Below are 12,729 nucleotides of genomic sequence, written 5' to 3' on the forward strand. Positions count from 1 at the left end.
CCTGGACACCCCCTCGTCACTCCCGGGCCACCCCCCATCAGTTCCCCCAGCCCTCGCCAAAGCACCCCGCCCCCCCCACCCGTCGAGCAGCACGGCTCCCGCCCGACTGTTGGCGGCGCTGGACACAGTGCGCAGCCGTCACGCCGGGTACCCAACCGCGCGGTCAGGAACTCAGCCCATCGGGGGTGAAGCTTTAGGGGAGGGCCTTCAGGTAACGTGCTGAGACTGTCCCAACGGCATGCGGCGCGCTCCTCGATGATGCCATTTTGGTGGAGACGGAGCATCCGAAAACAGGCGCCGCCCCCATTCGGTTGTAAAAAGAGATTCTCCTCCCGACCGCTGATTACGGGAACGCAGAATCCCGCCCCTTGTCTGCCCCGCTACATGCACTGCTTTCAGTTTCCCATCGGCGGTCAATAGCTAAAGCTCTACGCTGACTCCAGAATTGGCTTTTGGTTGTAAATCTCTGCAGATCTCAGCTCTTGCTGGGTGGCCCTGCCCCTTCAGTGCCCCCCCCCACACACACACACACACACACAGACACACACACACGGCTGCTGCTCCCATCGCAATGTCTGTCAACAGGATGAGTTATCCTGTTTGGTTGGTGCAAACACTCGTGAGTTCAGTTCATGGCTGAGAGGGAGAGTGGAATTTGAACGGGTAGACCCTGGCGTCTGTACTGTATCTCCAAGCAAGAGTGGTTACTGAAAAGCAAGGGGAGGGGGGTTTGTGAAGTATGGCGCTCAGAGCAAAGCTGCTATACCTGAGGTAGAGATTTTAAACGTCACTGAGTTGGAAGCTATTTTTGAAAGTTGAAACCCAGGTGTCGATCAGTGCAGCCAAGTTGTTTTTCCTCTTTGAGTCATTTCCAATGACTAAAACCTCCTGAATAGAGAGGGTACAAACTCTTTAGGAGTTCAGTGCTTCAGGCTGATGGTGTGATACCAGGGTGAATGTACCCTCTGTGAATATATGGAATAGTCACTCACTGATATACGATGCACTTTAAAATTAATAAATCTTTAATGTTCCTGCAACTGAGCAGAAATTCTGTTGTGTCAATAGAGAGTTAACGCCGCCAATCTTTTGATGTGGCTGCTTTCATGTTCTCCGTCTCTCCCTTTCTCTCTCGTTCCTTTTCTCTTGTTCTCTCTTCTCTCCATTTCTCCCTCTTCCAGTGCCTCTGTCTCAACGATGAAATGAAAATGAAATGAAATTAAATGAAAATCGCTTATTGTCACAAGTAGGCTTCAAATGAAGTTACTGAGAAAAGTCCCTAGTCGCTACATTCCAGCACCTGTTCGGGGAGGCTGTTACGGGAATCGAACTGTGCTGCTGGCCTGCCTTGGTCTGCTTTCAAAGCCAGCGATTTAGCCCTGTGCTAAACAGCCCCTGATCTCTCTCTCTCCATATATATATATAAGAGAGAGAGAGAGAGGAGTTCCTGGCAGTTTATATATTGTCCTCTAGTCCCTGTCGGAGACGCCAAATCTTAAGTTATTGCTCAGACTAATTTTTCCATACAGCCGTGAAGTCTTTACAGCGTAGAAGGAGGCCATTCTGGCCATCGAGTCACTGATAGCACAGGAGTTCCTCGTTTAGCCTGACCCTCTCAGTAACCATTAGCTACTTGAAGACGGGAGGGCTGTCGGGGCTGCTCCTACCTCACGGTTCCGTCAAATTGATGGTTGAACCATGAGGAAATTGTGACAGAAAAGCAAAACATTGCGAGTGCTAGAAATCTGCAAGAAAACAGAAAGTGCTGCAATTGGCCCACTCCTATGTTTTTTTTCTTGTGTCTTCCAGGTAAGGTCAATCTTTCAGCTGGTTCAGATGTCAAGGATAAGGATCAGAACTTGCCCTACTCTGTGGAGACCCCCTATGGTTTCCACCTGGACCTGGACTTTGTGAAGTATGTGGATGATATCGAGAAGGGCAACACAATCAAGAAGGTTCACATCCACCGCAAGCCGAGAGGCTGCAGCTACACGGGGTCCTGGTGGACATCCACCGAGTCGCTCTGCTCAAACGCCAGCGCTGACAGCAGGCGCTCCTCCGTCTCGTACTGTGGCCGGAGCATGTACACTCCCGCCTGCAGCTTTTCCGGCAGCTACAACAGGCCACCGCCACTGTCGGGCAATTACAACGCAAGGGTGGAAAAGACCCTGCTGGAAACCAAGAGGCGGCTGGAAGAGGAGCCCCTGGGATGCGGGGAGGGCAGGAGGCCACGGTACACCAGCCTGAGCAGCCTGCACAGCAGCGTGGCGGGTTCCACCAGCTCCCTGGCCGTCACGGGCCCGCAGAGCCAGCCGTCCAGCAGGCTCGCCGCGCACAATGGGTCGCAGAGCGCCCCCTGCGGCCAGTTCACTCCCCTGAGCTCGGGCCTGGTTACACCCTCCACCCCAAACCCCACGCACTTGCATAACATCCGGGAGCAGATGGCTGCCGCCCTGCGCAGGCTGCGGGAGCTGGAGGACCAAGTGAAGATTGTTCCCGTCCTTCAGGTGAAGATCTCAGTCCTTCAAGAAGAAAAGCGGCAACTCAGTGTCCAGCTGAAGAGTCAGAAGTTCCTCGGCCACAGCATGGGCTTTGGACCACCAAAATCACTGAGCGGGCTCAGCAAGCCCAAAGGCGAGCTGTACATTGACTTATGCGAAGAAGATAGCCACCCGGGCAAAGCAGAACTGTCTCGGTCTCCAGCACACACAAAAACGTCACAGGATAACGTTGGGAAGCTTGAGAATGACAGCTCTAAACAATCCAAAGAGTCCAGGCCAGGCACTTTTGGAACTGATGAGAGTTCAAGAGTCAAAGTAGCAAATAGAAGCTCAGCTGAGGTCAGGAGTGTCGGTGTTTGGGTGAGGGAGAAGGACCTGGGAGTCTCCCCCTCATCACTACAGCTAGAGGTAGAGCATTATCGGCACATCACTGAGCTACTGACCAAGAAGATCTCAATGCTGGAGAAGCGACTGCGGGAAAGCACTAGAGAGTTGGAGGCCACTCACCAGAGCATCGAGGGCCACAAGAAAGAGATGACCAATAAAGGGCAACAGGCAGACATCTCAGCAACCGCCAGCCCGGGGGGGGGAATCCTGGCTTGGTCAAAGCAACCACCAGATCATGGCAGGACCTGGAGAACTGCACCCGAGGCAGATCCCCAATCGCAACCACTCACGGCCAAGGCTGGCAAAAGGGGAGATATTGTCCCAGGCGGTAGCCAGAAGGAACGGTTTGTTGAACTGGTGCCACAGCGGTCAGTGGGCGTGCAAGTCAGCCATTTTGCATATTCTCCGGGTGAACAGGCGGGCAAGGATCTGGTTCAAAAAAGGCAGCAGCCACAGTTCATCCACTCACAGGGGACACAAAAGGAGATGCCGTACCCTAAGGCGGATGTAGCCCAAGCAGCAGCCAGCAGCCGCCACCCTGCCATCGTGTCAGTGCCACCTGCAAACAAACTGGGTAGCGGCACGCGCAGTGGCAGCGAGGTGGCGGTGGGCGAGGAGAGGGTGGGGCCCAGCTCCGACACACCATTTAAGGAGGTCGCAGCCAAGGTGGTGACCTGCACGATTGTGACGACGCTCGCTTCCACGTGCGAGGAAGTGAACTCGGTGATGACCACGGCAAAGAGCGTGAAGCAGGTGAAGACGGGTCCGAGCGGAGCGGAGCTACGGGAAGCTGTAGAGCAACTCACACAAGGTAAGGTGACTTGAGGAGGATATACCTGCATTGGAACCAGTTCACCCCAACAACCCAAAGATGTGCAAGGGGGTAGGCGGATTGGCCACACTAAACTGCCCCTTAATTGGGAAAAAATGAATTGGGTACTCCAAATTTAAAGAAAGCTTCTGAGGGGTCTTGACAGGGTGGACAGACACTGAAAAGATGTTTCCCTTTAGGGGGGAGTCGAGAACTTGGGGATAAGGGTTCTCCCAATTAAGGTTTAGAGGAAGAGGGTCAAGGGGTCATTAATCTTTGGAATTCTCTTCTTCAGAGAGCAGTGGGGGTTGTGGGTCATTGAATATATTCAAGGCCGAGTTAGACAGATTTTTGATTGGCAAGGGGGTCAAAGGGTAATGGAGGACAGGCAAGAAAGTGCTTTGAAGTCCACAATCTTATCAGCCAGTAAATGGCCGAGCAGACTGGATGGGCCGAATGGCCTACTCCTATTTCTTATCTGATGAGAGGGAAGGGAAGGTAAGATGTACAAGTGATGACATTGTCAGCTTTCAGTTTAATTACATTTTTTTGCTGAAGCAGTTGGCGTTTTGCCAGATGGAGGGTGATTTTCCCCCAAAAACGGGATTTGCAATTCCCTCCGCCGTACAAGGAAAGGGTGTTGGGAAAAGTATTGAAACAGTGCCGGAAAACATCAGACCTGCTTTCCAGTGAGCGGACAGCAGTGCTGACCCAGCAGAGTGCGTGGAGCCGTTGGATCTGACTGGCTCTCTCAAAATAACAGTGCTGAAAAGACAGGGCCGCAGAGATGGACAATGTCTACTCTGTATCTTCTCCAGTCTGTCAGGACAGCCTGCGTGCGGCCAGAACCTGAGAAATAACCAGGTAGTACAGCACAGCAGGGCTGGGCTCAGAAATCACATCCTGTCGGCCATCAGAGTTTCCCGACAGGAACCAGATTCGCCCCCCACCCTGTGACTGCTGCTCCCACTTTACCGGACCCCCATTTCCTGCCAGCCTCCAGATTCCTCATCATTCCCACGAACCACTCTTCCTGCTGCTGGGCCACTTCCAGCTAGGCCCTGTTCACAACAACAACCCCACACCCCCCTCCACACCCTGCCCCGAGATCTGCCACCTTCTCCAGTCCCCGTCTCTCCCCACCCACCACCTTCCCCTTCCTCCCTCCTCCACTCCTTCCCTCTTCCCCATCCCTTTCCCCTGAGTATCTCTTCCTCACCCCCTCCCCTGTGTCTCTCATTCCCACTCCCCTCCCGTGTGTCTCCCCACCCCCCCACCAGTCACTCTCGCCAATTCACCTGTCCCGACTCCCTTATTCCTACTCCCCTCCCTCAAGTCGGTGATTTCTTCTCCCTCCCCCAGGTCCCTCATTCCAACTCCACTCCTGAGGTTCCTCATTCCCACTCACCCGCTGAGGTCCCTCATACCCAGACCCCTCCCGCAGGTCCTTCCCCTCGCCTCTCCCTAGGCTCTCATTCCCACACTCCTCCCTCGGTTCCTTATTCCCACTCCCCTCCATTGGTTCCTCGTTCCCGCTCCCCTCCATCGGTTCCTCATTCCCACTCCCCTCCCTCGGTCCCTCATTCTCACTCTCCTCCCTTAGTTGCGTATTCCCAATCCCATCCCTCGGTTCCTCATTCCCACTCCCCTCCCTCGGTCCTTCATTCTCACTCTCCTCCCTTAATTCTGTATTCCCACTCCCCTCCCTCGGTTCCTCATTCCCATTCCCCTCCCTTGGCTCCTCATTCCCAATCCCCTCTCTTGGTCCCTCATTGCCACTCCCCTTCCTCGGTCCCTCATTCCCACTCCCCTTCCTTGGCTCCTCATTCCCAATCCCCTCTCTTGGTCCCTTATTCCCACTCCCCTCCCTCGGTTCCTCAATCCCACTCCCCTCCCTCGGTCTCTCATTCCCACTCCTCTCCCTCGGTTCCTCATTCCCACTCCCCTCCCTATGCTCCTCATTCCCAATCCCCTCTCTTGGTCCCTTATTCCCACTCCCCTCCCTTGGTCCCCCATTCCCACTCCCCTCCCTCGGTCCCTCATTCCCACTCCCCTCCCTCGGTCCCTCATTCCCACTCCCCTCCCTCGGTCCCTCATTCCCACTCCCCTCCCTCGGTCCCTCATTGTCACTCCCCTCCCTCGGTTCCTCATTCCCACTCCCCTCCATTGTTTCCTCATTCCCGCTCCCCTCCCTCAGTTCCTCATTCCCACTACCCTCCCTCGGTCCCTCATTCTCACTCTCCTCCCTTAATTCCGTATTCCCAATCCCCTCCCTCGGTTCCTCTTTCCCACTCCCCTCCCTTGGCTCCTCATTCCCACTCCCCTCCCTCGGTCCCTCATTCCCACTCCCCTCCCTCGGTCCCTCATTCCCACTCCCCTCCCTCGTTCCCTCATTCCCACTCCCCTCCCTCAGCCTATCTTTCACACCCCCTCCGCAGGGTCCTCTCCCCTCCTCCTAAAATTCCTATAAATTGGATTTGAATTTCCGTGTTTAGAATACCTGATCTGTTGAACACCAGCAGCTGGATAGAGGCCCTACAGCTGCCTCCAGGATTTATCCAGACTTGTGTTTTACTGGGACAGGAATTCTGTGCGATTTGAGTGAATAGGAAGTGGTTTTATTCATGGAGTTTAACACACAGTCATCTGGAGTGAATTATGAACCATTCCATGATCGGGAGATCACAAGGAGGCTGGGTCAGGTGGGAGCTAAGACGATAAATTTTCAAGCTGCAGGACATTGAAGCCCAGCCCCAGGTCAGAGGGGAAGGACTCTCACTCCCTGCTGAGAGATCACACGTCTAAGATTGGACAGTCTGGACCAGTTCCTATTTGCGATATGGACCAGCAGGAAGCTAGCCTGACATGGTCGCTAAACTGTGGCAAATCGCACCTTAGCTGAATTTACAGTACCCAATTCTTTTTTTTTTCCAATTAAGGGACAATTTAATGTGGCCAGTCTACCTACTCTGCCCATCTGTGGGTTTGTGGGTGAGACCCACGAGCTGAATTTGAAAATGAAATGAAATAAAAATCGCTTATTGTCACGAGTAGGCTTCAATGAAGTTACTGTGAAAAGCCCCTAGTCACCACATTCCGGCGCCTGTTCGGGGAGGCTGGTACGGGAATTGAACTGTGCTGCTGGCCTGCCTTGGTCTGCTTTAAAAGCCAGCGATTTAGCCCAGTGTGCTATTTAGAAAACTGTACCAACACTGGAGTAGGACTGTGGGAGTGAGGAACACATACTTGAACATCAAACACGCAGAAAGAGGACATTTTCTGAATCCATTGGTCATAATGGGCACTCCCATAACACCCACAACACGGGGCTAGATACAGAGTAAAGCTCCCTCTACACTATCCACATCAAACACTCCCAGGACAGGTACAGCACGGGGTTAGATACAGAGTAAAGCTCCCTCTACACTATCCGCATCAAACACTCCCAGGACAGGTACAGCACGGGGTTAGATACAGAGTAAAGCTCCCTCTACACTGTCCCCATCAAACACTCCCAGGCCAGGTACAACACTGGGTTAGATACAGACTAAAGCTCCCTCTACACTGTCCCCATCAAACACTCCCAGGACAGGTACAGCACGGGGTTATTTTTTTAAAATTTAGAGTACCCAATTATTTTTTCCAATTAAGGGCAATTCAACGTGTCCAATCCACCTAACCTGCACATTTTTGGGTTGTGGGGGTGAAACCACGCAGACACGGGGAGAATCTGCAAACTCCAGCCAGACAGTGACCCGGGCCGGAATTGAACCCGGGTCCTCAGCGCATAGGCAGCAGTGCTAACCACTGTACCACTATGCCGCCCTAGCATGGGGTTAGATTTGGAGTAAAACTCCCTCTACTCTGTCCCATCAAACACTCCCAGGACAGGTACAGCACGGTGTTAGATACAGAGTAAAGCTCCCTCTACACTGTCCCCATCAAACACTCCCAGGACAGGTACAGCACGGGGTTAGATACAGAGTAAAACTCCCTCTACACTGTCCCCATCAAACACTCCCAGGACAGGTACAGCACGGGGTTAGATACAGGGAAAAGCTTCCTTTACACTGTCCCATCAAACATTCCCAGGACAGGTACAGCACGGGGTTAGATACAGAGTAAAGCTCGCTCTACACTGTCCCCATCAAACAATCCCAGGACAGGTACAGCACGTGGTTAGCTACAGAGTAAAGCTCCCTCTACACTGTCCCTATCAAACACTCCCAGGACAGGTACAGCACGTGGTTAGATACAGAGTAAAACTCCCTCTACACTGTCCCCATCAAACACTCCAGGACAGGTACAGCACGGGTTAGATACAGAGTAAAGCTCCCTCTACACTGTCCCCATCAAACACTCCCAGGACAGGTACAGCACGGGGTTAGATACAGAGTAAAGCTCGCTCTACACTGTTCCCATCAAACACTCCCAGGACAGGTACAGCACAGGGTTAGATATAGAGTAAAACTAGCCAAACAGCTCTGAACCTCAAGCTCAGAGTTGTAATTTCCTAATGTGATGTCTGTTCATGCACTAAATGGAAGAGGTAAATACAGGCAGATCCTTCAGAAAGCTCTCCTTGAAGGATGGAGCCAGTTGCACTCCAGATGGATCTTGAATTGGACACTGAGGGATAGAAGCTTACCATATTATTTTTTTATACGTCAAGCCTCTCGAAAAGACCACAAAGCTGCTCCTGCTGCTTCCTCCAGACGGTCGCTCAGTGTCACTGAGGCTCCTCGGTACGTTTTGGCGTCCAGTGTTTGCAGCTCTGTGGAGACGATGCCCACCTTAAACGCAGCAGCCCCCCAGCACCAGCCCACGGGGTGTCTGGCTCCGGTGAGATGGGAGGATTCCGTCCCGTCTGAGGATGATTCGACAAGGCCAGGTAACCCTTCAGTATTAACTCTTTCACAGGTTGAGCTCCTTTTGCTCTGGACTTGCTTGGTTTGATCGGTTGGTGCCCGGTGGAGAGCTGTAAGGAACCTAGTGCATTGATGCCAGGAGCTGGGGTGCCCCAGAAATAGCTCTCTGATTGGCTCAGCTAACAATTGCACTGGCTGCTATGGTCTGAAGGTAGTAGGCCTCAGGCACAAGGTGTATGTTCCGGTCCCACTCTGGAGTCCTGAGTGTATTATCTCGACTGGCACTCCAGTGTTGGTACTGAGGGATTGCTGCAGTGTCAGGAGTACTATTTGGGTGGAAGCCATTGAAGGCGGTGGTTAGAGGGGAGCTGATCTCGATACAGACCCACAGGGAGAAGGTAGACAGGGCAGAGACGGACCGACTGGCAAAGGAGATATTACAGATGGACAGGAGGTATGTGGAGACCCCAGCGGCAGGGCTTTTAAGGGAACAGCGGAGGCTACAGGCGGAGTTTGGCTTGTTTTTTTTTAAATTTAGAGTACCCAATTCATTTTTTCCAATTAAGGGGCAATTTAGCATGGCCAATCTACCTATCCTGCGCATCTTTTGAGTTCTGGGTAAAACCCACGCAAACACGGGGCGAATGTGCAAACTCCACACGGGCAGTTACCCAGAGCCGGGATCGAACCTGGGACCTCAGCGCAGTGAGGCAACAGGGCTAACCCACTGCACCACCGTGCTGCCCCGAGTTTGGCTTGTTAACCACAGGGAGGGTGGTAGAGCAGCTGAGAAAGGCGAGGGGGGCGATCTATGAGCATGGAGAGAAGGCCAGCAGAATGCTTGCACAGCAGCTTAGAAAGAGGGAGGCAGCCAGGGAGATAGGGACAGTAAAGGATGGGGACGGGAGCCTGGTTGGAGACTCAGCAGGGGTGAATAAGACGTTCAAGGAGTTTTATAGTAGGTGTACGGGTCGGAACCCCCAGCTGGGCCGGAGGGGATGAGGCACTTCATCGGGGGCTGAATTTCCCGAAGGTGGAGGGGGGGCAGGTAGAAGGGCTGGGGACCCCAATCGGGTTGGAAGAGATAGCGGAGGGTCTGAAGGCCATGCAGTCGGGTAAAGCCCCGGGGCTGGCCGGATACCCAGTGGAGTTCTATAAAAGGTTCTCTGGGACATTGGGGCCGCTGTTGTTGAGGACATTCAATGAGGCAAGGGAGCGTGGGGTGCTTCCCCCGACAATGTCACAGGCTACGATTTCACTGATCCTGAAGCGGGACAAGGGACCGGAGCTGTGTGGGTCCTAAAGGCCGATATCCCTATTGAATGTGGACGCCAAACTGCTTGCCAAAATTTTCTCCTCCAGGATTGAGGATTGTGTGCCGGACGTTATTGGGGAGGACCAGACGGGGTTTGTTAAGGGTAGGCAGTTGGTGGCCAATGTAAGAAGGTTGTTAAATGTGATCATGGTGCCCCCCGAAGGTAAGGAGGTGGAGGTAGTGGTCGCAATGGACGCAGAGAAGGTTTTTGATCGCGTAGAATGGGATTATCTGTGGGAGGTACTGGGATGGTTCGGATTTGGGGGGGGGCTTTATTGACTGGGTCAGGTTGCTGTATCAGGCTCCTGTGACAAGCGTAGGATGAATAGGACCACATCGGGCTATTTTAGACTGCACCGGGGGACGAGACAGGGATACCCCTCTCCCCACTGCTGTTCGCGCTAGCTATAGAGCTATTGTCAACTGCTCTGAGAGCCTCAAGGGGCTGGAAGGGGATGGTCCGGGGGGGGGGGGGAGTGAAACACAGAGTCTCGCTTTACGCAGCCGACCTGCTCCTGTATGTATTGGGCCCAGCAGAGGGGATGGAAGAAATCATGAGGATTCTAGGGGAATTTGGCCGGTTTTCGGGGTATAAGCTAAATATGGGGAAAAGTGAGATGTTTGCGGTGCAGGCAAGGGGGCAGGAGAGGCGATTTGAGGAACTGCCGTTCAGAGTGGTAGGGGGAAGCTTTCAGTACCTAGGCATTAAAGTGGCGCGGGAATGGGAACAGCTGCACAAACTAAATCTGGCCCGATTAGTGGACCAAATGAAGGATGATTTTCGGAAGTGGGACACACTCCCGTTGTCACTAGCTGGGAGGGTGCAGACGGTGAAGATGACGGTCCTCCCGAGATTCCGGTTTGTGTTTCAATGTCTCCCCATCTTTATTCCGCGGTCCTTGTTTTAAATGGGTCAACAAAGTAATCACTAGCTTTGTGGCGGGCAAGCCCCCGCCAGTAAAAAAGGGGATGCTTGAGCGGAGCCGGGGAGAGGGCAGGGTGGCGCTGCCAAACTTCAGTAACTACTATTGGGCGGCGAATATAGCCATGATCAGGAAGTGGGTGGTGGGGGGAGGGTCGGCATGGGTGCGTATGGAGGTGGCTTCATGCAAGGGCACCAGCTTGGGGGCGTTGATAACGGCGCCTCTGCCGTTCCAGCCGTCACGGTACTCCACCAGCCCATGGTGGTGGCGGCCCTGAGAGTCTGGGGCCAATGGGCCGGGTCGGAGAATCGGCAGGGGGGGGGGGGCGACGACTCCTCGACACTGGTCCGCCGATTCTCCAGCCATCGGAGAATCGGCGACATTGGCGTCAGGGCGGCGCCCCCCGGCCCCCCAGCGATTCTCCGCGCGCTATGAGACGAGTGCCCGCTGAGTTAGGTGCCGTTCACATGCGGTCCTACCCGGCGGGATCTCGGTGTTCATGTTGCGGGGGGCGGCCTGGTGGGGGGGAGGGGGGATCCGACCTCTGGGGGGCCTCCACCAAGGCCTGGCCCACTGATCGACGAGCGGGCTTCTCCTGGTGGGGGCCTATGTTCCTCCGCGCCGGGCCCCTGTACCTCTTCGCCATGTTGCATCGGGGCCAGCGCGGAGAAAGCAACTAGCGTGCATGCGCGAATTTGCGCCGGCCATAGCACACGTGCCCAAACCCGCGCCGGCCGGGCCGCGCATGTGCGGACCCACGCCGCCCGTTCTGACGCTGGTATCGGCAGCTGAAGCCGCGTGAAGCGCTCCAGTGCGGTGCTGGCCTCCTGTGCGGTGCAGGATCGCTGCTCCCAGGGCGTTTACGACGGCGTCAACACTTAGCCTCAGGATCTGAGAATCCTGCTCATGGTCTCACATGGAGTCCAAGAATATGGGGAGCAGGCGGGAAAGTGGATTTGAAGCTGGAGATTGACCATGATTTTATTGGATGCGGGTGCAAGTTGGACAGGCCATATGGTCCACTCCTGCTCCTACTTATGTTCTTGTGATTAGGGGCTTTGGGGGGGGGGGGGGGGGGGGGCGTCCTCACAATGCGGACTCTCTCTCTGTGAGGTTTTTCCCTTTCTGTTTCCTTTCAGTTTCCCCACACGGAACGCAACTCAAATCCATCATGAAAAAGGAGAGAGGAGCGAGTCCCGAAAGCCTGCCAGTGAAGAAGAGCCTGCAGTTTATAGGAGTGAATGGCGGGTGAGTTACTGCGGTTCACAGTCCAGTGGCACATTCCTACTCTGCTGGTGTAGATCCCCAGCCTCTCCGCTTTGATCAGAGTATCCGAGATTCCCGCTGAGCTCCACCCTCAGTCGGGGTTCGAGAAATTCCTCAGCTTCAGGCGATTGGTGCTTTTCACCCCGCCTCTCAGTAAGGTCACAAAAGGTTGTTGACCAATACTGGCGAGTTGGTTATAATTAGATCTGAATTTGTACCCCGCATTCCTGATCTCTTCCATGTCCTACTCGGCTGAGCCGAGCAATCCGCAGGGAGTGGGGAGAGCCTGGCGGAATGTGCGGGTAGGGAAAATAAGTAATGGACTCAGCCCATGTTGAGCAGCAAGGTCAGTGGCCTGGAGCTGGTCTTTAAGGCTGATGACTAGGGAGAGAATTACCCCCAGGAGCAGACTGCGCAAACTGTCATAAAATCCGGAACTTCAATTTCTTAACTCTTCCCCTCATGAGGAAATAGAGACTTGGTATGGTTTTGTGATTCATTCTGTCTGAATAAACTGGGCCTCTGTATTGTTACAGTGAGCAATCCTTACCCTGCTGACTAACCGAGGATGTGTATTGTTACACATTGAGTGACCCTTACCCTGGGGAGCCGTGTGTTTTTTATCCAGCTGGCCTGCTCTCAGTGGCTGAGTCTTTAT

General features: G+C 54.0%; 1 protein-coding gene across 1 annotated transcript in view; it reads left to right on the forward strand.

Moving 5' to 3' along the window:
* Positions 1-12,729, forward strand: part of kank2 (KN motif and ankyrin repeat domains 2) — an 82,105-nt gene that overhangs the window by 55,302 nt on the left and 14,074 nt on the right. Inside the window, exons 4-6 of the mRNA XM_072491007.1 lie at positions 1,810-3,699; positions 8,372-8,590; positions 11,945-12,053. Coding sequence (XP_072347108.1) covers positions 1,810-3,699; positions 8,372-8,590; positions 11,945-12,053 — 2,218 coding nt within the window. The remainder of the gene's footprint in view (positions 1-1,809; positions 3,700-8,371; positions 8,591-11,944; positions 12,054-12,729) is intronic.

The sequence above is a fragment of the Scyliorhinus torazame genome, chromosome 27 (assembly GCF_047496885.1).
Source record: "Scyliorhinus torazame isolate Kashiwa2021f chromosome 27, sScyTor2.1, whole genome shotgun sequence".
Taxonomy (NCBI): Eukaryota; Metazoa; Chordata; class Chondrichthyes; order Carcharhiniformes; family Scyliorhinidae; genus Scyliorhinus; species Scyliorhinus torazame.